This window comes from Pipistrellus hanaki (assembly GCF_964339955.1).
Source record: "Pipistrellus hanaki genome assembly, chromosome: 1".
In the NCBI taxonomy this organism is placed as follows: Eukaryota; Metazoa; Chordata; class Mammalia; order Chiroptera; family Vespertilionidae; genus Pipistrellus; species Pipistrellus hanaki.
In genome coordinates, this window is record NC_140503.1 from 207,458,495 (window position 1) to 207,483,086 (window position 24,592).

The 24,592-nt window shown below is 53.7% G+C and overlaps 1 protein-coding gene and 1 long non-coding RNA gene across 2 annotated transcripts in view; both read right to left on the minus strand.

The window, feature by feature from the left end:
• STX18 (syntaxin 18) overlaps positions 1-24,592 on the minus strand; it is a 72,380-nt gene that overhangs the window by 4,353 nt on the left and 43,435 nt on the right. Inside the window, exons 2-6 of the mRNA XM_084865262.1 lie at positions 10,764-10,831; positions 6,941-7,056; positions 5,950-6,027; positions 5,708-5,774; positions 464-576 (exon numbers count right to left, since the gene is read on the minus strand). Coding sequence (XP_084721388.1) covers positions 464-576; positions 5,708-5,774; positions 5,950-6,027; positions 6,941-7,056; positions 10,764-10,831 — 442 coding nt within the window. The remainder of the gene's footprint in view (positions 1-463; positions 577-5,707; positions 5,775-5,949; positions 6,028-6,940; positions 7,057-10,763; positions 10,832-24,592) is intronic.
• On the minus strand, positions 9,556-10,748 carry LOC311613183. The gene is made up of 2 exons (XR_014793407.1): positions 10,538-10,748; positions 9,556-9,803 (listed from the first exon to the last, which is right to left on the minus strand). It is a non-coding gene; the product is annotated as an uncharacterized lncRNA (long non-coding RNA).

The following is a 24,592-nucleotide window of genomic DNA, read 5'->3' on the forward strand; positions in this document are numbered from 1 at the left end:
CCCCCTTTCCGACCAGACTGCTGCCCTCCACCCCGTGTGCCTCGCTGGTCACAGCGCTTCCTTCATTCTGAGTACTAGTCAAGCGTTCCCTCTGCCCTAGCAAACAGGGCGGGGCCTCAAAATCGGGGCTCCCGCACACCTTGTGCTGCTCCACCCCGAGGCTGGGGGTCAGCTCCATGCAGCGCCCGCACCCCCTCCTGTGACTGACACGCCAGCCCTGGAGAAGAGATCCCGACGTCCCCTCCTCATGGAGCCCAGTTCCACCCTTCCCCCCAGACCCCGGGCCCCGCCAGCGCCGGGGCTGGGAGCCGGAGAGCCGCTGTGACAGGGCAGGGCTGCCACTCGGCTCCCTCTGCTCTAGGGGGACGTCAGCAGCACGCCTGACGGGCCGCGAGCGGCTCTGCCGCTTTGTGTTTTAGCCACAGGTCACCGGGAGACGCAGCACGACTGGATCGATTGCTACCTGCATGCTCCTCAGCGACAGGCTTCTCTCCGGAGCTGGCCGCAGGGTCCAGGGAAGTGTCCTCAGAACCGGGCTCTCTGGTCTTTGCGGTCGCCTCTGGCTCCAGCCTGGATCTGAACGGAATGGAGCCACAGCATTCACTCACACACAGAACCCCACCCGGACAGCAGGAGGGAGGCCCGCACCCCCCGGAGAGCAGAGCTCCTGCCTCTGCCCAAGGCTCCCAACACCCCCAGGGGTGCTTATTCCAAGGCCCTGCTCACGCTCTGCAGGGCAGGGAGGGGGGGGTCGGCGTGTGCTGGAGCAAAACGCAGGAACCTGGCCCGTACTGACACCACACACAACACGTGGGCAGCAAGTGCAGCAATGCGGTGTCGCTGAACACACCACAGGCGCATGGCTGTTACATGGCACATACAAGCAACGTGGTACAGTAACGTGTACAGTAACATGAATGTCCACTGGGTGGACCAACCTGTCTCAGGCACCGCCCGGTCCTGCCCCAGCCCCCCACAGCTGTGCTGTGTCCACCTGCTCAGCTCAGTCTCACCCGCTCAGAGGCTTCTCCCACTTTCCCACCCACAAGGCCTCGGTCCACCCTGGCACCCGCCCCGCTCCGGGCCCGTCTCCCTCCAGCACGCGTGCTCTGAGAGCAGGTGGGCTCTGAGTCCTGCTGCTGAGCATAGATCCCAGCGAGGGGCAGGCACTCGGCGATAATAATGCGTGTTGGGTGAGTGGACGCTTCATAGCTGCCAGTAAAAGGCCAGGAACCGAAACAGTGCTGGTTGTGAGCCTCGTGGTAGCTCTGTGGACCCACAGCGCTATGGAAATCAGAGGCAGAATGCGACACAGATCTGGGATCAAGCCCTCAGCAGCAGGCAGACTGTGCGCAAAGCAGGGAACACGCTGAGGATGGCAGCAGCGCCGGCTGATGCTGACTGAGGCCACTGTGTACTGAGCACTGCCTACGCCGTCACGTGGGTAAGGTAACACACCCACCCCAGGAGGCAGGCACCATGCTAAGGAGCTTTCTGCAGGGGAAACAGGTCTGAGGACGTTAGGAAGCAAAGAGCAACAGGGAGCAAGTGGCTCAGCTGGGGGGTGACCTCGGGAACCTGGCCCCAGAGGAGGCCGCAGGAGGCCCGGCCCTCCCCGCCCTCCCCCGGGAGCCGTGACAACATCCCATCCTAAGAACGCGCGTGGGCTGGGCCGGTGAGGTGCGATGGCCATCTCCGGGAAATGCAATCTGCTTCCTAAGTGTCACAAACACGCAGAGATACAGTTACAGGATTCACCACAGCGCTGCTTACAGTAACAAGAGAAATGACAGATGTTCCTGGAAATGCGCCTGCTTTACAGTTAGAAGATACAATAAAAGAGAAACTCCACCTGCAGTGCCAAAACCAACGACAGAAAACTAGCAATGAAAGATTTAAAAAACCCTGCAGCAGAAACTAACTAAACAAAAAACTCAAAGCCCATATGTGAGAAACTAAACGATGTTCTAAGAGATGCAAAATACCCTGTGACAGATGAGAGAGCAGACGTTCTAGGGTGGAAAAAAGAAATCACAAAGAGGCTAGCTCTCCTGAGCTGCAGACGCTGCGACCCCTGCGGCAGGGAAGGCCGAGATGAGCCCTCTGGAGCATGCGGGGTCAGGAGCCCCGGCACCGACACGGACCTGCAGCCAATGCTGTGCGTGTCGGGAAGAGAACTGGCCTTCCCACCCTCTGCTCTGCGCGTGGAAGACCTGGCTGCCAATCACACATCACCCAGCGCTGTTGCAAAGACTAAAGAAAACAGTAGCTTAAAAATGCCCCATGCCAAACGTAAGTGCTTTATAAATCTTACTACTGAACCGCCTGACCCACGTGAGGCGGCATCCTGGTTTGAGAGCCTGCTGCAGGTCAAGGGCCATCGGAAGCGAGAGGCCCACCTGACGCCCCCCACCTGTGAGCACCTTGGTGCTTCCTAACACAGCGTTTTTCAACCGCTGTTCCTCGGCACACTAGTGTGCCGCGAGATGTTGCCTGGTGTGCCATAGGTGCAGACAAGACAAGAATTTTATAATTTTTCACTATTTTGTTTACTTAATATTTCATAATAAAGTAATTATAAAATACTTTCTTTGTGTTTATTTGATTCCTATTCAAGATAATTACTTTATATATAGTCAATATAGGCACAGAGTTAAATTTTTTAACATTTTCTAATGGTGTTGTGCCTCGTGATTTTTTTCATGAAACAAGTGTGCCTTTGCCCAAAAAAAGGTTGAAAAACACTGTCCTAACACAAGCCCTCCCTTCGGTACCCAACCCGAAGACTCCATCAACACCGGGCTGGCACAGCTCTGTCCTGTCCCTGACCCGGAGACAGCCTCGCTGCGAGAGCGGCTGCTCCGTGTGGCTGGCTCAGGCTCCGCGCCGCTGGCATTGACACGGTGCTATTCCGTTCACACTCTCCCCCTCGCCTCCCGCCAGGCTGTGCGGGATTCACGTGACCGCCTGGCGAAGGGGCGCCGCCGGGCTTCCCCCCGGAAGGCCACTTCCCCCTTGTAATGAGGGGGACTCTGTCATTACCACACTTTCCATGTGTCCGCTCACTCCTTCCTTCGCGTGGGCGCCTGGGGGCTATGTGACGCGGTGGGTGATAATCCACTGGCTGCCACCATGGATGCTGTGCTCGAACTGTCCCCAGTGTGGCCAGGAGAAGCCCCTTCAGAAGGCTGGTTCCTTCCCGCACCCCCCCCCCCCACCACCGCCCCGCTACTCTGAGCCTCCCGTGCTCTCTGGCTCATCGTACACTTAGCCTGCCCCGAGTCAGCCCCCTCTCCTGCCCATGGAGCAGCCAGGATCGGAGCGCTGCCCACGCTACTGCCACTGGGGTCACTGTCCCGGCCCCCCAGCTGCAGCGCTAGAAACACACGCACGCACACACGCACCTACATACCTGTGCACACACGCACGGCCACATTTATTTCCACATCTACCTGTGCAGACTGCAGGCCGAGCCCACTCGCCTTCCATTCTGACCCGCACCTGTTCCTGCTGGCCTGGCGCCTTCGGGTCTCTGGGAGTGAGAAGCCGCACTGCCATGGTCTCACACAGCTCACACCTGGTCAACCCTCTGAGCTCACCGGCCGCACCTCCACCGCCACCTCCTCACGCAGGAGCACAGGCCTCCTCCTGGTCCTCACCCTGCGCCCACCTGACCTGCTCTGGGAGCCCCTCTTGGGACACCCTCCCCCTGTCCCACGCCCCCTGCCAGGCGGCACTGTTCCCAGGGCGACATGTAACTGACTTGCACACAAAGGCCCCTGCCTGGCAGGCTGTGCCAGAGGGCCAGTGTATGCCGTGACTTATTTAAGTTAATTTCTCTGATGGAGGCGGAGCCATCGGCAGTACCCACCTGCCTGTCTGGCTCTAAGGCCCCTAGCTGAGGAGCCTTGTGATTCTGGTTTCCATTTTAAAGGAACAGGACACAGGAAAGAAGATATGAAATGGGTTTTTCCATTTTGAAACAAGAAAATACTTTTTTTGTTTGGGAGAAGTGGGAGAAGTTCCTTGAAAACTTAAATAAAGCCCTATACAAATGTTAGAGAAAAGTAATTCATATACCGGCATGCCTCTTCTACTATGCCGCCGGCGAAGGCTCTGGGTAGGAAGGCGTGGTGACGTGCAATGAGATGGCATGATCACTTCAAAGTGGCTTTCGCCCTGAGTGCCCTCCCAGCCACAGGCCCGAGCACTCCCAGGAGCAGGAGCCTGGCGCTACCCTAACCAGGTGTCCGGCGTGGGAGAGGCTGTCAGGGTGGTGCCCGGACCAGACCAGACCCATGAGCTGCTGTCACTGCTCTGCTCCGAGACCGTGCAGAGATGAAGCGTAAGCGCTGGAAACATGACGGCAAGCTGACACTGGCAGCGAATCGTGGCTCATCTCCAGCTCAGGGTCCTCCTGGGGGGTCCCCGGGTGTGAGCTGTGAGCGCACCCCATGCTGTGGGCACACCTCAGTCCATGGAGACCGAACAGAACAAGCAACGGAAGCGCCTTCGGCCGGAGCTGCCCTCCCAGGCGGGCACTTCTGAGGGCCAGCAGCGCTGCTGAGCGAGGGCAGGGCGGGCGGGAAGGAGGTGGACCGTCCTGAGGGCCACAGGCACTCCGCAGGGCCTTGTGCTCAGAGTAACTGGCGCAGGACACCTGGCAGCAGGCGAGGCTGCACTTCACGGCCAAATGAGAACAATTCCCACCTGACCGACTCATTTAGAAAACCGCACTGAGGAGGCAGCAGCACAGCTCTTCTTGCTCTACTTGGGTGCTGAAGGCTCAGTGGCAGGCCGCCTGGCACAAGGCAGCAGAGCTGGCATCTCTCCCTCTGGGGGGGAGAGCCGGTGACCACGCCCTCCATGGTAAACGGCTCATCAGCAGGGGCCGCCCCCTCCTCCCAGACTGGCCTGGAGCACTGCCCCTCCTCGCCTTCCCTGTCACTTCCCAGACACGGGCTCCCAGCACCCGCACCCCGCCCACTGCAGTCTGCCCGGCCGCCTGGGCTCAGTCTCAGCCCGCTGCGATGCTGAGCAGGTCCCGGGTGCTCTGAGCCTCCACCTCCACAGGCTGCTAATGTTCACTAACAGAGTGGCTTGAGGGTTAAATTAGGTAAATTAGTAAACTGCCTGGCACATGATGCCTAACGATATAGAACAGTGCACATTAACATGTGGTAACGGCTCATACGAGTGTTCCACCTGCATCAACTCACTAGTTCTCCTGACGTCCCAGCAGGTGGGACGCTGAATGCTCCCCGGTGCACGGAAGGCAGGCAGGCACTGGGAGGCTAAGTGACCTGCCCGAGCCACACGGCGTGTACGCGGCAGAGCCAGGAGGGGCACGGGCTGTCTGACGGCCGAGCCTGCGCTCTGAGGCACTAGGCCATGCTTCTTGGTAGCTCCACCCACCGAATTTGGTGGCAAAACAGCTGAAACGGGGTCAGCCTCAGAGTTACTGAGACAACAAAATGGGCAGAGGCACAAACTGGACCCCGGGCCTCTGCTCCGCCTGCTGCCCCTTGGGTGAGGTCCCTAACTTCCTGAGCCGCAGCCTCCCCTTGCGGAGAATCAGGACCACAGCCCACCTCCGGGCTACTGTGAGAGAGGGAGGCTCCGTGAGCGCCCGCCTGCACCTATGGGCGCCCCGCACGGCCCACGGCAGAGCCCGGGCGCCCCGCTCTCACCACCGGACAGTACTCACAGCCTCTTCTTGTCCACCACTCGCTTCACGCGGATGGCTCTCTGCTCCGAGTACAGCTTGCAGACTCCTGTTGCGGGGGAAGCACCCGAACACAGACCGATTAACAGGGCTTCTCGGGCACAGGGCTCACAGACACAACGAGACGCTGTGGTCCAGTCGTGTCTCCCCCCCCCCCCCCCCCCGCAGAGCTGAGAGCGTGCCTCACCCACGCAGCACGCCCGGGACGCTCGGGGCAGACGTACTTTTCAGGTAGTCCTGCGTGAAGTCCAGCACGGCGCTCCTGTGCTCCCGCACCTGCTGGGAGTGAGTCTCCTTGTGGGCTGCAACAGAAAGCACCGCTCAGGCCTCCACCGCCCCTCCGCTGAGGGCAGGTGGCCCCTCCTGGCCGTTCTCCACCGAGAGCATTTAAAGCCCGCAACAGAACAGGAGCGGCGTGGGCCGCTGCGTTTTTAAAAGAGTAAGAGCGGCAGGCTTCAGGGGAGGAGAGAGAAGCCTGCAGAAAAAGCAGCCACACAGCTGACGGTCTGGCGGCACGCAAGAACGGTGTTTGGTGCGCCCATCCGAGAGCGGGGCACACGCTCCCGGGGCCTGGGCGGTGCGCCCTCTCCTCCAGCCACTCACCGGGTCCCGTAGATGCAGAGTCAACCCTCCCTGGGCTCCTGGCCACAAGAAGCCTCCCTCCTCCTGCAAACTCGCGTCTCCGAAGCCTGAGCCACGGACCCTGGCAGGTCAGCCCCAGGTACTGAGAGCTGAGCACCTGCTCGTACTTGACACCCATCCCTGCTAGCCGCCGACACTGCCATCTGAAGGCAGCCATGGCTACGCTTACTTACACACGAGGAGACCCAGGCCAAGCCAACAGGCCCGGCCACAGTTTTATTAGGCTCGTGTGCATGTTCTAGGTCATGTCAGCACAGACCCTTATGGGCACGGAGCATGACTTACGTGATTACTAAGGGCTGCCACACAAACACACACACTCACACTCATCTCCTCTGGCCCTGGCTGCTTAGTCAGCATTCAGTTGCTTGGAGAGGTCCTGTTATGGCCTCTTTGATTACTTTTGGCCTTTTTGTTACTTTTGCCTGCTTAGGTTAAAACACTGATCAGGAAAAGAAAGATTTGGAAGCTTAAAACCTGACTCTACACAGGCGCACAGAGGAACTGGAACCGGTGGTACCGTGAGGAGCCCAGGACGGCCATGGCTGCCTGTCGGAGCCCCAGGCACCTCACCTTGGTTCCGCAGCTGCTGGATGGCCTCTGAGCAGGTCCTCATGAACGTCTGCGCATCCTGGTCTATCTGGTCTCGCTCTGCGTCTGTCATCCTCCCATATTCAGACAGGATATGGCTAGAAAGAGAGAGTGAGTGGGCGTGGGGGCAAAATGAAAGGGCAGCAGCAAAGGGCACATCACACAGCCCAGTGGGCGTGAGGGAGATAGCGTCCCTGCCGAGTGACAGCCACACTGAGACCTGGAGGAGCGGAGGGCCAGCTGGCTCAGAGGTGAGAGAACGGTCACGAGAACCCGCACTTGGAAGGCGTCAGACGGAAAAGCGCCTGCACAGCCCACGCGGGAGCCGCCGTGCGGAGGGGGAGGTGGGCCTGGGAGCTGTCTGGGCGGAGCATGCAGCCCTCATTAAAAACGAGGCTTTGGCCCTGGCCGGTGTGACTCAGCGGTTAGAGCATCGGCCCACACACTAAGGGTCACAGGTTCAATTCCAAGCAAAGGCATGTGCGGGGTTCCGGCTTGCTCCCTGCTCCCAGCTGGGCTAGCGGGTCAAGGACAAGGACAAAGAAAGCTGCCCCTTCCTGTGAAACGCGCCCGGGGTCAGAGCGACCTCCAAATGACTACCTCCGAGAACATCAGATTAGCACCCGCCTTTGCTATATTGTGACTTAATGGGACCTCAGCTCAGCGAAATGGAAAAGTCCTAAAGGTTAATTCGATAAAACTGAGGACTCAGTTAAAAGGTTATGTTTCTTTAGGGCACATTTTAAGTTAACCTTTCAAACGGGAAATTAGCAGTATGGTTATCCTATTAGTAACAACACAGAAACCAAGAGAGCCCTCTCACCCCCCCTCCTCCCGCCTCTGTGGTATGGTCTTGTTGCCAGGATATCGCAGAAATGGTCCGTCTACCAGAAGTGGAGGACTTATTTTTAAATAAGATCATTTAGGAGACCCAGCCAGAGGTGACCTAGGTTGCATGTTGCTCTGCTCTAGTAAAACGTCATTATTAAAAAAAATTAAATGGGTCAATAAAGTCTGAGCTCGACATTATGGAAAAAATTACAGCTTCCTAATTATGTCCAACTAACAGGGCCTTATGGGTCTGAACGCAATATTTCTAAAACATGTTCTTTCAATTCCACCGTCCTGCTCCATCCAAGCGCTGCTGGGGCGGCCTGGCCGCCGGCGCAGGCAGGAGGGAGGGGAAAAGGCCTCGTGGTCTCGCTCTGGGCGGGAGCGCCGATGGGGAGGAGGGAGCGGGCCCTTCTCCGCCTGGAGAGAACCTAGGGCACCGAGGGCACCCCTTCCTCCCTGCCCTCCTGCTCTAGGGCCATCAGACCCTGGACTCCCAGCCGCCCCTCCCGCCCTCCCGGCCTGACCACTGGCAGAGGGCCTGGCAGGGACGTGGCCCCACGTCCAGCCATGCTCCCCTCGGTGGGGCCTGCCGCTCGGACCGCGGAGGCCGGGCTCTGCTCCTCTCTCTGCTCTAAAGGGACCTGCCTCGCTCTCTGCGCCCCAGGAGCCGTGGCTTCAGCGGCACCCCAGCCACATGAGTGTTTGACTCAGGACCTGTGTCAAGGCCAGCTGCCCGCTGACCCAGCACTGCCTGCAACCCGGATTTTACCAGCGACAAAGCCGGTGATGCACCCACGGGCCTCCTGCTGGCTGCCCCGCCTTCCCTGTTCCCCCTTCCCGCCCTCCACCTCTGTCTGGCAGGAGACGGAGGCGCTTTCTTTTCTCAGTGATCACCCCCAACTGCATCACAGTGCAAATGGGGTTCCAACTCAACTTCTATTCACCAAGGGGCTTACGTGTGCCAAGAGCACTCATGTTCAATCCTTGTGAGACACCGTCTAGGTTTTACAAAGAAGCGAACAGCCCGAGAGGTGAACTGCACACACACACACACACACACACACACACACACACACACACACAAACGCACACGGTTAACACTCGGCGAGCTGACGCTGGCTCCTAGGTGTGCCTGGCCCAGCTCTTTCAAAAGGACTGAAACAGGGTTAGGAATGGAACTCAGAGGGCATGAGCCGCAGCAACCGGTTGCAACCAGGAAATGGGATGATGGATTGGTGAAGACTAAGAAAGCCTCAGAGCTCCGGCTCTGCCTGACCCTCAAGCGCAGAGCCAGGAGGTCCCAGCAGCCGTTGCCACTGAGGCTGCCACCGATGGCTCAGGCCGGACCCGCTCTCTGGAGGGCACTGGAGGAAAGGACTTGGGGGGAGCCTGGCCTGGCGGTCTGGGAGCACTGGCACGGTGTGGGGGCTGAGCTGTGCGAGAGATGCCTCGGTGGCACTGCTACAATCTCAAGTTCAAAACCCCTGCAGTTACAGAGCAGTACCCTGACACAGCCATCTGGCACTGAGCCGCTGCCTTTTCCTTCTGCTCCGAATTTCAGCTGCTTGTCTCATGTGAATCTCCTCTGGCTGTGAGTGAGCATCAGCCTGAGTATCTTGAGCAGGGCTCCGCAGATGTTCTCCGAAAGGTCCGACATAAATGCGGGTGTCTCTGCAGCCATCCCAGAAACACACGAACGAGCGGGCATGGGGCCCTCTGATACATGTGACTAACGCACACTGAAACCGGAACTTCACAGGATGTTCATATGTGGTGAGGTTTATTGTTCCTCCCGAGCCATGAAAACCGTGAAAACTATTCTCAGCTCCCGGCTGTTCACACACAGGCAGTGGGCGGCGGGGCGCAGGCGCAGAGGCTGAGCTGCTGAGAGGAAGACAGACGCTGGGTCTACAGGCTGACGGGGAGGTGGCGTGAACTAACCATCGTTTAAGCCTCACAGCCGGAGGCCTTTTCACGGCCACGGGAAGTTAACGATGGATTCCTGGAAGTGCTGGAGAATGAAGGTTAAATTTCCCCAAATAACTGTAGCTCCCACTTTATGGACCATGAGATTAGTATTACTTGGTATTCAAACACACCTTTAGAAATAGTTTACACTGCCATCTAGTGTTGACTATTTGAACTAAGAACTTAAAAAATACCACCTTCTTGGTACTAGGCATTAGGGTAATAATAACGTTAGTGTATTTTTAATTATTCAAATGAAATACACTTAAATGTATAAAGTTGTCTGTTTCAGTGGACAAAGTGGCAAGCGTTATTAAAGTTCATCCGAGGTGGGACAGTTTTCTCTGGTGAAGAGTTCATACAGAACACTCCGCCTGTACACAGTGACAGGAGGGCTGCCTACCCCTTCGCCGGCCCTGCGGGGGAAGGGTTCTGGGGCCAATCCCGTCTCACTGTTATGAATCGTAATGTAAATATCTGTTTTCCCATGGTTTTAGGTGATCCACAGGTTGAGAACTGCTGCTGTAGAGCCTAAGACCATCGGAAAACACAGATATTTACATTACGATTCATAACAGCAGCAAAATGACAGTTATGAAGTAGCAACGAAGATAATGTTATGGTTGGGGGTCACCACAACATGAGGAGCTGTATTAAAGGGCTGCAGCCTTAGGAAGGTTGAAAACCACTGATCTAGAGGCTTCCGTCGAAATGCTTTATTTTTTAAAAACAACCTAACCACAGCCCCCGCCAGCGCCCATCTCACGGCATTTTCACCTTCGTCCTGAGTGAGACGCCCTGTCCCCTCCTGCGTTCCCAGCAGCGAAGTGCACACAGAGACACCACCCGGGCTGTCCGAACAGGACCTGTCGCTGTGGGGGTGGCGGGCGCTGAGGAGCCGGTGCTCGGTGGGAACCCTGCCAAACTGATCTTGCCCATTACGCCTCGGAGTCCGGTGTGGAACAGAGCAGCCAGCAAAGCCACGTGACACGTGTGCACTTACTTGTGAGCGTTGATATAGTCCTTCCTGTGTTCCAGGAGAAAGTCTCTCAGTTTGCCAATGTGTGAAATCTAAAAAAAAACAACATAAAATGTTTATGTAGCTAGATAGATATTATAATCACATGTGATGTTAACAGAGGGTGGAATGCCGGTTGTAGAAAGATTTTGAAACCACAAACTGGACAACTTTGGTTTTAGACTCCTGTGTAATCACTGACATTGCTGGCCTTGATCTCTCTGTGATGGCTCTTTCTTCCTGTGACTGTTGTGGTCTATGCCATTTTGGAGAAATGGTCTCTAGGGAACTTGGAGGTTACACGGGTAATGCATGTCTGTGTACACACAGCATGTGCCCAGTGAAGGCCAATTCCCCATTTTCTGTCCGTATCTAAAGTGGACCCTAAGGCAGAGTCTCCCATTTAGAAAAGGCCATTGCCAAGCAGTTATAAGGTTCGGGGCCACGGTTTATCGCTGCGCAGCCGGCCCCACCCGCCCCGGCCCCACCAGGATGAACAGAGGACACACAGCCCAGAGGATCCATTTGTGATGGCCGGTTTCCAGCATCTTAAAAACTGACTCTGAAGCACCTACCATGTGTCAAAACTGTGCACGGAGCTACGAATAAAAAACACAAAGTAAAACGCCGGAGGAAGGTAATAAATGTGTGTTGCTCTAAACCACGGAGTTTGTGGTCATTTGTTATAGCAGCAGTGAGACTCTAATACACTTGTCTACGTCAGCCTGGGCCGCTGTAACAACACCATGGACTGGGGCTTACACACAGACATTTATTCCTATGGCTCTAGGGCTGGAAGGCCACGGTCAAGGTGCAGGCGGGTTCGGCGTCTGGTGCCGGCCCCTCCTGGTTTGTGCCCGCTGCCTTCTTGCTGCACCCTGACATGGTGAAGAGAGAGGTCCCCTCTCTCATTGTTCTTCTCAAAGGGCACCAATCCCATTTGTGGGGCTCTACCCCATGAACTAATTACCCCCAAAAACCTCATACTCAAATACCATCACATTGGGGGTTAGGACTCCAACATGTGAATTTCAAGGACGCCCACATTCAGTCCATGGCACACCTACTTAGGGCCTTAACATCCCAAACAGGATTTTTAAGAATCAAAAAGTTTTCCATAAAAAGCTTTAAAAGGTCCAAGGAAAGTCTTAAAAGGAATCTACTACAGAGGCTAGAGCAGCTGCACCACCATCGTTAGCTAGGTCCAGTCTCCCGGGGGAATGGTGTGTGGGGGTGGTGTGTGCGCCAGGAACAAGGTGCCCCCAGGGCATCTCAAAAACATAACTGCAAGAGGCTTCACTTAAAGTATAACATATGTGATCCCCACTTCTTTGCTCTGTCATGGCAAATGTCTATAAAATGAATGCATTAAAACGGAGTTAAGCTGATTCAGGATTAAATGGAATTCTTGGTAACTTAAGAGCTGTTAAATAATTCAATATCATCAATTTAACTTGATATTTAACATGAGCACAATGTATAAGCTAATGCCAAGGATACAAAGGATACAAAGAAAAAGTCTCAAAGAAGCTTTGGGACTTCTATAGGTATAGCGCTAATTCTGAAAAGAGTTATATGTGTGTACCTACAGAGAATAACTCTTAGTTTTAAAGGGAAGTGGCATCATTTCAAGTTTGACAAGAAAATCACAGTATATGGAAGCACATCTGCCCCATTAAAATCTAAAACCAGTGCCAGTTTCCTGGTCTTGATATCACTGGATGACAGGGAGAGGGCTCCTAGGAGGGAGGGAGGGGCCACTGGGCAAGTGCCTGCGGGGCCAGGTGGTGAGAAGACCCAAGAGCTAACCCGGGAGTGCCTGGGGGCTGAGCCACGAGTGGGGCGATTCACAGCCGGGCAGTGTGGGCACGCCATTCCCGAGCCCTGTGCCTCTGAGAGTGCTCCTCTCTGCCTGGATCAGCCTTCTTCCTTGATGCGACCCCATGCCACCCAGACCCCAGCACATCCTCAGGCTCCGCTCGAATGCCACCTCCTCCAGGAGGCCTTCCTAACACCTCCCTCGGTATTTTGTAGACACCTGCCAACACTTTCCATGGGATACAAGTATTTATCTATGACCCCCAGGAGACTTCCATTACGTTCCTGAGGTCCACTCACTGCTGTGTCCCCGTAGTCCCTACATGTTGGGGGAGGGGGAAGAAAAGGGCGGGGGGACAGAAAAAGGCTTCAGGATCTGATTACTCCTGACTTAGGAGTTGAACCAAGAAGTAGCAAAGCTGTCACGAGGTAGTCCCCGGATAGCTGAGCAAACAGACGAAGCAGCACACGCCGGCTCTGTGCAAACTCCGCTCCTCGCATGCCAGCGAGGGCGTGCGGTGAGCGTTGCAGGTGAAACCCTCACACGGGCGTGCTCAGAGAGGATCTGGTCCCGGCCGAGCACCCCTGGGGAGGGTGCTACAGCGGGAGCTGCGTCCCGACCACACGCCACACCGTGTTAAGTGTCAACTGGAGAGGACGGGCGGGGATGAAGACAGAACCCTTCATTTCCAACACGCACCGGGATCTAAAGCAGTAACGGAACTGTAGCTGAGAGAAAGGCAGGCAGTGCTAGCCACCGTCTCCTCCACACCAGCCACCTCCACTGGTTATTCACGTGGCAGTGCCTTCCTCACGGCCCGGAGCGGAATCGGCGCGAGCGGAAGTGGGACTCTCCTGAGCTCCAGGGGCCCCAACACACGGACGGACACACTGCTGTGTCCTGCCATCTGACGCTGAAGTCACTCTATTGTCTGCTGTGTATTATTATTCAACTGGTTTGAAAACCTCCCACTTAGCATTTAATGATGCTAAGTAGTTACAGTGAGTTTTTCTTCAGGTGTGATAATAGTATTATGTGTTATGATTGTTTCTAATATCTTTGTTTTTAAAATCCTTACCTTTTAAAGATATGTGCTGGAAAATTCACAAATAAAATGGCATCTCTGGGGTTGCCTCAAAATAATACGGGGGTGGGGGGAGCGGATGAGACAGGATCAGCCCTTGTGCACCGCTGCTGAAGACGGGCACCGGGTGGTGGGGTCCTATACTGCCCCCTGCAGTGCCTTTAAAAACGTCCTTAGGTATTAACCTCCCGCCTAAAGCACTTCTCCTCTTAGCCTTCTTAGGCATTTGAAATGCAGACTTCCTGCTGCCAAAACAGCAGTCCCCCACACTGAGCCAACGGCTAGGCCCACTGCGCTGGCCGCTTCATTTCTAAGCTGGATCCTCTGCCTGAAGCTCCACGGAGCAGTCTCACCGCCACGTCACCAAGCGGCCCCGTCTTCTTGGCGAGTCCGCTATGGCCCACACAGCTTCCCGAGCTCTGTGCACAGCGGCCCCGCGAGGCAGACCCACCATCACACCCTTTCACAGGTGAGAAGGTGCGTGGGAGCGAGGGCGAGCCATCTGCTCGGGGACGCGGGGGTGAAGCCCGGAGGGAACCAGGCACCCAGTGTCGGGCACAGAGGGAAGCGCAGGTTCCTGGTCGGTCACAGCTAGTTTTCAGCTCAGGGCTCACAGGGGACGGCCAGGGCCTGGGAACCACAGTGAGTGAGCAACATCGGCTGCTTTCTCCCCTCACATCTGATCCACAGTGCCTGCACTCGGGATGTCCCAGACTGGGGCCGGCACGCAGAGCACCAGCCGCGTGTGTGCTAGGCCTGAACTGCTCCACATTTGCTGTCAGTTATTCCCCATAACATCCGGATGAATCAGCATCACCCCATTCCTTTGTAATAAGCATGGAGAGTGAGGCCCACGCAAGGGCACGAGGCTAGCGATGGCGGAACTGGGGTGGACGGCAGCCTACACCACAGAGGCGACCTTACTTATCCCATGCTGAGCCGCCAAGACGGGACACTACTCCTGGCTGCTTCAGCTCAAGGTTTTCCTTTGGCGGGAGGAGCAGGGTTTCGACTTAGAACGTGTCTCACTGCGTGGACAGAGGAAGACTGCGCCAGAGGCTCTGTGTCCCCACACGTGCTCGTGCCCAAGTCCTGCTGTGGCCCAGCGAGACGGGCCTGCCCGAGAGGACGTGCCCCCAGCGGGAGGCGGCTGCTGGCCTGTGCTGTGCTACCAGGAGGCTCGGAACTGACGGCCACGGGATGGTGCAAGGCCCTCGAGTCTGAGCGAGGAGGCGGAGGTGGGAGAGATTGGCCAGCGTGACCAGTGCTCTGAGTGTCAATCAGCAAACACCGCCCACAGGGCAACTTCCAGGAGGAGCGATGCTCCCCACCCCTGACAGTGTCAGGACGGGGCAGGGCAGGCTCGGGGCCAAAGGCGGTGTGCGGGGCTTGCGTGGAGCAGGGCAGACAGGGGGCGTTGGTAGGAACACGGGGAGCTGCTGGATTCTGTGGCTCAGTCTCCTTAGGCCACCTTCGCTGTCCTCAGGCTCCGGGTGGGAGGACTTCAGCTGAGGAGGCTCCTGAGGGCGGAGGGCGGAGGGCGGAGGCAAAAAACTGGCTCCTGACTTAGAGGAGGCGGGCGTGCCCGGCGGCCAGCCTGCAGAGGGCAATCTCCAGGCGCATGCTCCACCCACATCTGGCCACAAAGCGAACTTGGCTTTCTGTGTTCCGACTCCCGAGTTTCTCTTTCAGGTGGTTCCAAAGCTGGGCTGGAAGAAAGGGGTGTTTTATAGCTCTTCTAACTCTCAGGCTCTGCCAAGTGAATTCTGAGCAAGCTGCTATGTCCTTGGGCTGCACTACAAAGGGAGCGCTATAAACGGCTTCTTACGGACAGCAGCAGCAGTTAGAAGGCAGCCCTGATTGAGTGCATACTATGTGCGGCACCGAGCTAAATGCTCTGCTTCCCTGGCCTCTTACTTCCTGAAACCATCGAATGGGACAGAGTCCGCCATGGCCCACGTCAGACGGGAAGGCTCCGAGCCACACAGTTTGTATAAATGGCTCAACACAAGCAGGAGACACGTCTACCCACGAAGATGCCCCGCCCCCCGAGCCTGGCAGTTCTCCGAGGGACGCTTTGCCAGGAGTGTGGCCGGCACCCTCTGAGGTCAGAGGTCCTCGCGCTGAGGAGCTCCGCCATGGAAAGGCCCGTTACAGCTGTGGGGCAGGGTCTGCTCACCCGCCGGCCCGTCTAACCTCCGTTCTCAAACTCCGGCTCTGCAGCGGACCCACCTCTTCCTCCGGAGTCCACCTGTAAGGCTGTGTTTTAGTGAGGCTAAGTCCCCACCCGGTCCGCCCACCGGAAGAGCAGCGGACCATGGAACAGGCGCGGTGCGGTCCCCACAGTGGATGTGCCTGAGGGAAAAGCGTGCACGGCCTGTCCTTACGCACCAAGGCTTTTCATGGGGAGACCAAACCAACCCAGCAGCCCAGCCTGAGCAGCTGGCGGCCTCACCAGGCTACGGACAGGCACGCTGCTGAGAGGGGCACCATGGCTGCCCCAGTCCGTGGACATAAAATACACGCAATGCGCACCCACGGGGCTTACACGCACAGAGGCTCTGAGGCTGCTCATCAAAGCCCCGGTGGTTTCTGGGTGGCAGGATTTGGAGACTTTCTTTATTCTTAACACCTCTGTGTACTTCAAGCGTTTCCTAGGATTAGTGTGTTCAGTCTTCGCAATCAGACAGAAAACTTTTATAAACAAAAAGGTCAGTCTTCCAAGGACTCCCCTCAGTGTACATGGACCCACTCTCCCCTGCGGGCTTCCCCAGATGCAGATCTCCTCCTCCCGCTCCTAATCCCCTGACCCTACTGGCCAGGCGCCCAGGCGACAGGCAGCCTCCGAAGGTGTCCTCTGCCTCCAGCAGGCCAGGGCCGGCTCTGAAAGGTGACCTGAGCTGCACACGGCGTAGCCTGAAGCGGTTCCTCATTAAGGACTTAACTCTGGACTGACCTGCTCTTCCAGGCACTTCCTGGCAGGAAGGAGTTAAGAGTAGGGAAGAAGGACTCCCAACAGGAAGCCAGCCACACACCTGACATTAACCACGAGATGGCAGCACAAGCATCTCAGCTGCAGCAATAACGGGCACTCAAAAACCTCACCATTTCCCCAGGGCTTTCCAAGTTCTCAGCTCTTTGTTCTTATCTAGACTCAGGGGGCCGTGGAAGGTTAACCATTGTGCCAAGCCGGAGCCGGAATGACGAACACACGTGCACCTGGGGAGCTGGGAGGGCTGGCACCGCGGGGGCGGGGGGCACGGCTTTGTGTCACCCACCGAGCAGTCCTGCTAGCTGCTCCTTCCTGGGTGCTTTGTAAGTTACCGAGAGGAAGATACACTGGAAAAAAATCACCCCTGGTACAAAATGCAGGGCTCCCCTCAGAGGACACGAGCTGCAGAGCTCAGGGCTGGCCGTCACAGGGTCCCTCCCGGGTCCAGCGGGTCTGGCTGCCAGGCCCACCCCCAGGAGAGGCTCTGCCCGCTGGCACTGGCTGCCCTCCCAACAAAGACCTGATTGATTAGCGAACACTAAGCACCGATTTGCATAATTTGCCTCTGCAAGAAGCGGCCATTGTTCAGGATGAAAGAGACTCCAGTAGGTCCCCCTGGCATATTGTAAAAGTTCCCTGGAACACAGCATCGTTATTTCTTCATTCCACCGGTGGACACAGCTTGCTGTTGAGTTGAGTAAGCAGCCAGAGGCACAGCCAGCACACCACTGCTGTGGGATGTTTGCCAACTACTGATAAGCCGAAATGGTTTTCACAAGGATCACGCGCCCCGTTTAATTGGAGGCCCGCTAAATAAATCCCGAGTCGCCCCTTCAGCCCCCATCAGTGAACAATGATGCATCAGCACCAATTCCAGCACGAGGCCGGAACCAGTGCGCCTCTCGGGGCGTGGTGACCTGCTGAAGTTGCAGTGGGGTGTCAGTCCTGTCCCTGTCTGAGCAGTTCTCAGCCTGGCACCGCCCCGCTCACAGCAGCCAGCCTGCGGGGTCACAGAGGTGAACGGCTCCTGCCGCGCTCGCCTTCACTCCAGCCCTGACTCCGCCGGTGGCCTCTCCTCCCTCCCTCCGTTCCCCCCGCACGATGCCACCCATCGATGGCGTGGGCACTGCAGGGTGACAGTCCTAGTGGGAGTCCTGGCCACTTCCTCCGGGTCCCGAGCGAGTTCCACCGCTGTCCTCCCTGCGCGGCGCAGGTTAGATAAGAGGGTCTCTGCTCCGAGATCCCAGGGGGCTGGCTCTGCTCCAGCGACTTCCCAGCTCCTCACTGCTTTCTGCCCTGCTCTGGTGATTCCCCCGATGCCAGCAGGAGTGACACCCACGTGCCTGGGTCCTCACTGATTGAGGTTTTCTGACTAACGACAACTCAGGTGTAGAACCTTAGTCTCTGGTCATAAAAAGTTAGAAACTCTTATAACTGTGAACCAGACGATAACAAACAAGTGACGGCAGGCAGCTCCCTTGTACACATGGATGCCATGGGGTACATATGAACCGAAACGAGAGCAGCACGCACACAGCACTGACCGCACGTCTACCAGAGCGGGAGGCCTTTGTGTGACGGCTCCACGCCGCGTCCTTATGACCCACCCGGGGAGGCGGCCCGGCTCAGTCTCCTTTCGGGTGGGGCTCGGTCCCTGGCGCGAGGCATCGCTAGTGAGGGAGAGCTGGACCGGAACAGGGCCTACTCCAGAGCCTCAGGCCTCCCTTCCCTGCTCTCATGATTCTTCAGGACGGGACACGCGGAGGAAGAGGGAAAAACATTCCATTTAGTCCCTCAAATTAAAATCCCAACTATAACCTCAAAATGACTTACGTCTCATCTAAAACAGAGTGTGCGGTGCAGATCCACGTTGCATTTCCTCTGAGTGGCCTTCCAGAAAGAATCACGAACATCTGAAGTTCAGGTGGCCTTCTGGGGGGCAGAGGCCTTTGACACTCTGACAAAAGCTGGGGATCTGAGCTCCTTCCTTAAGCAAGTGGATTTCCCACGGATACAAAACCTCCCGCACCCCCACCACGGGCTTCCAGGCTCTGGCTGTCTGGGCCCCGGGTAGGAACCTCCGATCACAAATGGGATTCAATAAGCAAGGACACAAACGCAGAGGGAAGCCCTCTCTGCAAACACCACGCGTGGGGGAAGTGCTGCCAGCCAGCGTGGGAGAGAGCTGCCGGCCATGCTGCCGCGCAGTCTGTCTGCACAGACACTGGCCAGTCCCACCAAGGCTGGGCGTGGGGGGCAGGTGTGGGGGAAAGCCCGGTGCACGGTGACAACCACACCTGCCTACAGCAGGCACAGCCACCCTCACCCTCGTCAATATGTCATGCCTACTATGTGCCAGGCACTGCTGTAAGCCCACTGGACAGATGATCTCTTTTATTCCCATAACAAACGAGAAAGCAGCTCAGGCAACTGCGGCACAGAGCCCCTACGTAGCCTGCGCCAGGTCATACATTAGCAAGCTGAAAAGCCAAGGTCCGTTCTGCAAAGCAGACTCCAGCCTGTGCTCTTAGGTTCCGCACTCTGTGCCTCCAAGCCCGGCTCAGAGGTCAGCCCTGAGCCGGGAGCCAAACCCAGAGGAGTTACCACGCGGCCTCCTCCCACCTCCCGCACACCAAACGCGTCCCACAAGCCACCATTTCATCCACCAGCTTCTCCAGGAGCATTTGTGAAATGTCGTCTAAGTTCTTCCAGTCCCAGGCAGTAAACACTAAGCCAGTAAACATACTCACACTCCACCATCCTAGGAATGCGTTCACTCTCATTTGTGGTGAAAAGCTAAAAGACTTTTAAAAACTGTATGCCCAGAAAAGAACTATATGGTGTTCATTTTGAATTGTCAAAGCCCGACAAGCTTCCTAGCTCAACAAATGTGTGTGAATGAGTGGTACATTTTATCAAGAATCTATCATCCTATCTGGAAAAAAGGTTAATATGCAAATTAACTGTCACTCCATCACAAGATGGTGGCTCCCATGGCCACTAGATGGAGGCACCCAGTCCTCTCAGCCTGCCGGAGTCCCCCAGTCTTTGGGGTGGGGTGGGGGAGCCACTGAGAGCAGGCAGCATGAGCGGCCTGGCAGAATGCTTGCTTCATTGCCACGGCGACAAGGCAAGCGATCCACACCGGCCACAGGTGGGCTCTGGCCAGGCCAGGGTGCGGATGGGTCTCTGGGCCGTCGGCGTGGAGCAGCCAAGCCCCTCAGAGAGCTACTGGCGCACAGATTTATACGCAGGGCTACTAGTTATAAAATAAACATTAAGGAACAGCTATACCTAAAACCAGTGACTATGATGTACTAAAGGTTTTTTAAAGTATAGAATTTTCTCACACCATTTTTGCAAATGTTTCAGTGTACACGAAAGACACACTCTCTACAACAAGCTATGATCCACAGTTAATAATTAGCATCAACCTCTCCTCTCATAAGATGAACAGCTTAGCAGAGTATAAAGTTTGTGGCAACAAACAAGTTCTGCCCAAATGTATTCTCTTATTATTACGATTATATATCTATATATATGTTCAAAAACATGAAATTCCCAAAGACTAAAGGCTGCCTTGACATTTTATTTATTTTTTAATTGGTATATATTTTTTCAATATATTATTGATTTCAGAGAAGAAGGGAGGGGGAGAGAGAGATATAAACATCAATGATGAGAGAGAATCACTAACCGGCTGCCTCTTGCACCACCCCCTGGGGATCGAATTCTGGATGGAAACCCAGGCATGTGCCCTTGACTAGAATTGAACACCTTTGGTCCACCAGCCATTACTCTATCCACTGAGCCAAACCAGCTAGGGCAGCATCTTTAAAAAATGATCTTTTTATGTGAATTATAAGATCATCTACAAGGAGAAGGCCAGGACCAGCACTTACACCTACAGAAGTAAGAAACCACAAACAGAACTGCCATAGCACAACTGCTCATTACCCCCTTCTCCTAGGACCCTGGCCCTGGGCAGAAACTGAGCTTGGAACAGCAGGAAACCTCACTCCGGCAAACCGAGGACAAGAGTTGGTCAACAGACTAGTTCCCTCCATTTACCCGCCGCAGCACATGCAGTTCCTGTCCACTAGGTGGGGCCCTCCACCGCGCTGTTCCTGGGGGAACCGTATAGTGCATCAACATGACAACAGCCTGGCTTTAAGATGATTTGTCTCCTGAGGATATACATTTGGTTTAAGTTTCCACTGCAAAGTTAAAGTTCTTAAGATAGGTCACGCAGATCAATTGCTCCTGTAATCTGAAACTCAAAAGAGCAAGTAATATCTAAACAGGGGGGGGAGCGCCGAGCTCATAAAGGTCTCTAAAAGCCAGGAGACAGTCAGCCTGGCTACCTCTAATCTCACCATCAGAGCTGTTACCTTGTCCAGCTTCTGCTTCACATCAGGGGAGAGGAGGGAAAGGGACTGCGGGTGGTACAAAGGGAGGGCCTGCATTCAGGTCCGTGCTGCTTGAGAGATGCCAATAATTTACACTCCACAGAAAACGCTGCGCGATAACATTTGAACCCTCGGAGTTTAAGTGCTCTGCTCTACTAAAACACAGTTTTTCTCCGTTAGTGCAAACAAAAGCCAAGGAACCAACGTGTGCTTTATCATGAGGCTCTGGGAAAGCGGGCCGGGTAACGAGATACAGAGCCTTGCCCGCAGAGCCATCTTTCTGAGTGAGCGGGAGGAGAAAGCAGGGCACGCCGGCCGCGGCCACCGGCCCCGCTGCTCAGATTCCAAGCAAAACCCAGGGCCTTGTCTCATCATTCCCGTCTCCCAGAACTCAGATTCCTTTCCCTCATTATGGTGTTCTTTGGGGTAAATAGGCTGAAACTTAAAGTACTTCCGTACACATGCAAAAAAAAAAAAAAGGGGGTGGGGGTGGGGGGTGGGGAGGCAGACAATATTATTCCAAGAAATAAGTTACAAAAAATTCTAACATCCTCTTTGATTGAAAAAAAAGAGAAAAGTTAGTTGTTTCAAAAATTTAACGAAACTGTAGCAAACTACTAACTGCTAAGTGTTATAAAATGGGGACAGACTAGTCTGATGATAATTGATTTTTAGTTAAGTGTTTAAAATAGCATAAAAGAATTAATCCCTAATTATAACACTTGCCAGAGAAAAATCTGTGTGCAAAATAACCAGAAAAATAATAGTGAGATCCTGAGCTGTATATTACAGATCTTGACTTTGAGAATCTAAGTTATCTTAAATATCTTAAATACTGTTTTACTAAGATGAAAAAAATGTTTAACCCCTACATTTAAATTTTATATTCAGAATTCATTTTTAAAGCTTTAAAAGTTTAACCCATATATACAATTTAAATCCCCTTAACAGTTTCTCAGATCATTAGGTAAAGCCTTTAACGCATGACACACACAAAAATTCCCATTCTTATCACAGCAGCAAATTTCAGGTTAACATCACGTATCAATTTGTAAGCCATAAAGGTGTCACCAAAATGTAACACCGCTGTCCCTACACACACACACACACACACACTTTAGGGACAATGTAGCAGCATACTGAGGAGAGGAGATTCACACTTGACAACGATCAAGAACTCCTTAGGAACTCTGTAGCATTAGTCAGTATCTGACTGAAAGCTGGCGTGACTGCTATTTCCAAAGTGCCCGTATGTAACAACTGGCAAATACCTTCCCACACGTAACGCCAACGTGGGTTGGTGAGGTTAGTGTTATAACAATGAGATTCAAAACACATTTTAGATGAAGGTTTTTAAATTTTATTTGTACTCTCTATATTGTGGTGTATTTCAATAATTAAACCAACTAAAACATTTTTCCTCTTTACAAAATAATTTCTTTCTGTGCTAAAATGGAATGCTCATTTTATAAAAAAAAAAAAAAAAAAAATAGTTTAAATTTTCCTGGCAACTAAGTCAGTATTTTGCTTTTCAAATGGAATCTATAAATAATATATGTGCTTTCCGTGCCCATAGTTGGGAAGGGGCATTGTGGGGGCTCCTGTGACAATCACGAAGGTCCTTTTAGGAAAGCAAACACCCATGTGGAAAAATTCGCATGGAAGGAACCCTTATTTCCCAGCCCTAGCCTTTGTTTCAGAGCCACACGCTTCCCCGTTCTCCTCTCTGGAAATGAGTCTCGGAGAAAACATTATTAAACGATACATCTGACTTTAATAGTCTCCCAATTTGCTTTTGCATGTTTATTATCAAAGTCTAATCACGACTTTCCCAAACTTATTTATACTTTCACACAAACGTCCAAAGTTTTCCAAACTTAAATAAAAACCCGCAGAAACTGTGGGAAATGTTTCGCTTGAGAGATAAAAGTAAATCGGCCCAAATGTACATTTGCAATAATCAGTGTTTACTTTCAGCTTACAGCACTTTCAATATCTGCACTCGACTTAATTTTCTTGTCTCGTAGGAAGAAGGAGGGAAAGTAGTTTTATTCCCTCCACTTTGCTCTCAAAATATAAACTCCCTTAATGCGGAGCACTGGCAGCGGGCGAGTCTCCGCCGCCAGCAAGCCGGCTCCCCAGCCAGGCCGTGGGCCGAAGGACTTCCTGCAAGACCTCGGTCGGAAGCGTTTATGAATCTGATTTCACGTTTCCTAATAAAATGAAGGTGTGTGACTATAAAGACACAATTAAATTTTAGCAAATGAAAATAACGGAAGAACCGAAATGACAAAACTAAAGTCGGAAGAAGGATGAGTATTCATTCATTTAGTTGAAAAGTTGGGTTTTCCCCCTGTCAGTGCCTCTACCACAGACTGCAGTACATTTCTTAAACTAGGACAAACTTTTAATCTCTCTGGGAACAATTTACCGGTTAGCATTATCTCCGCAAGAGGAAGTATACTTCGGGGAAGGAAAACACTAGAAACTATTTGTGCTGCCCTGGCTCAAAGCTGCTCAGAAAATGGCTGTGAGTGTACTTTAAAAATAACCGTGAAAACCCAGGCTGCAGCGTTACTGCGACACAGTGAATCCACAAGCCCCGATGCCACTTCATTCCACGGACAGAAATTTGTCTCTCGGAGGGGACCTCAGCCATCCATACAGCAATGCATGCTCAAATTCATAAAACTATAAAGAAACATTCGAACAGAACGGACGTATTTTAAAGTTTGTATGGCTGGCAGCAGAAAAATTCTTTAGCTTTGAAAAAACGTCTCCTGACAAGAGATTCTGGTTTTGAAGTATGTCACACCCCAGTTCCCCGGCCACGACTCCCAGTTCATTTTTTAAAATGAGCTCTATTTCCTGTAATTTTCGATATTTTAGAGTACAATTATTTTACATTTTTATGATGCCTTTGGGGTATCATTACAAATATTTTTATGTGTTTAAACTTAGGAAAGTAAAATTAAGTAATAGCTTCTCTTAAAGGGAGCTGTCAACTCTCTCCTGAAGAAAAATCTTTGTTTTAAAGCAATCTAGAGATTTATATCCCAAGTAACCATAGAAATTAATCTTAAGCTTTAGGGGAAAAAATTGCATAAAATGCCCTTTATTTAATTAAAATCAGAGCTTTGCCCTTAGAAATAAGGACTTTCTTTTGAAGAGAAAGAACTTTCCACAGAGTAGGATTGTTTTCACTCAAGGTGGCACTCTCTGTGATAAATTAATCAAACACGTTTAATTGACTCGAATTTTTGTGCGCAGCAAGTTAAATGCTTTGGGGCGAGGTTTTGGCCCGGGAAGCCCGTCCACTGGAAACTCGGAGGCGGGAAAGAAAGTCCCGACCCGGGCGCAGACCGCGCTGTGGCTGTGAGCAGGGAGGAGAGAGGGAAGGGAGGACTGGAACAATGAGGAGAGCGCTCACGGCGGAAGTCACTCTGTTTTCATTAGGAAACTAAAAATACCATTCACGGCCTTAACACGGAGATCCATCAACACGTCGTA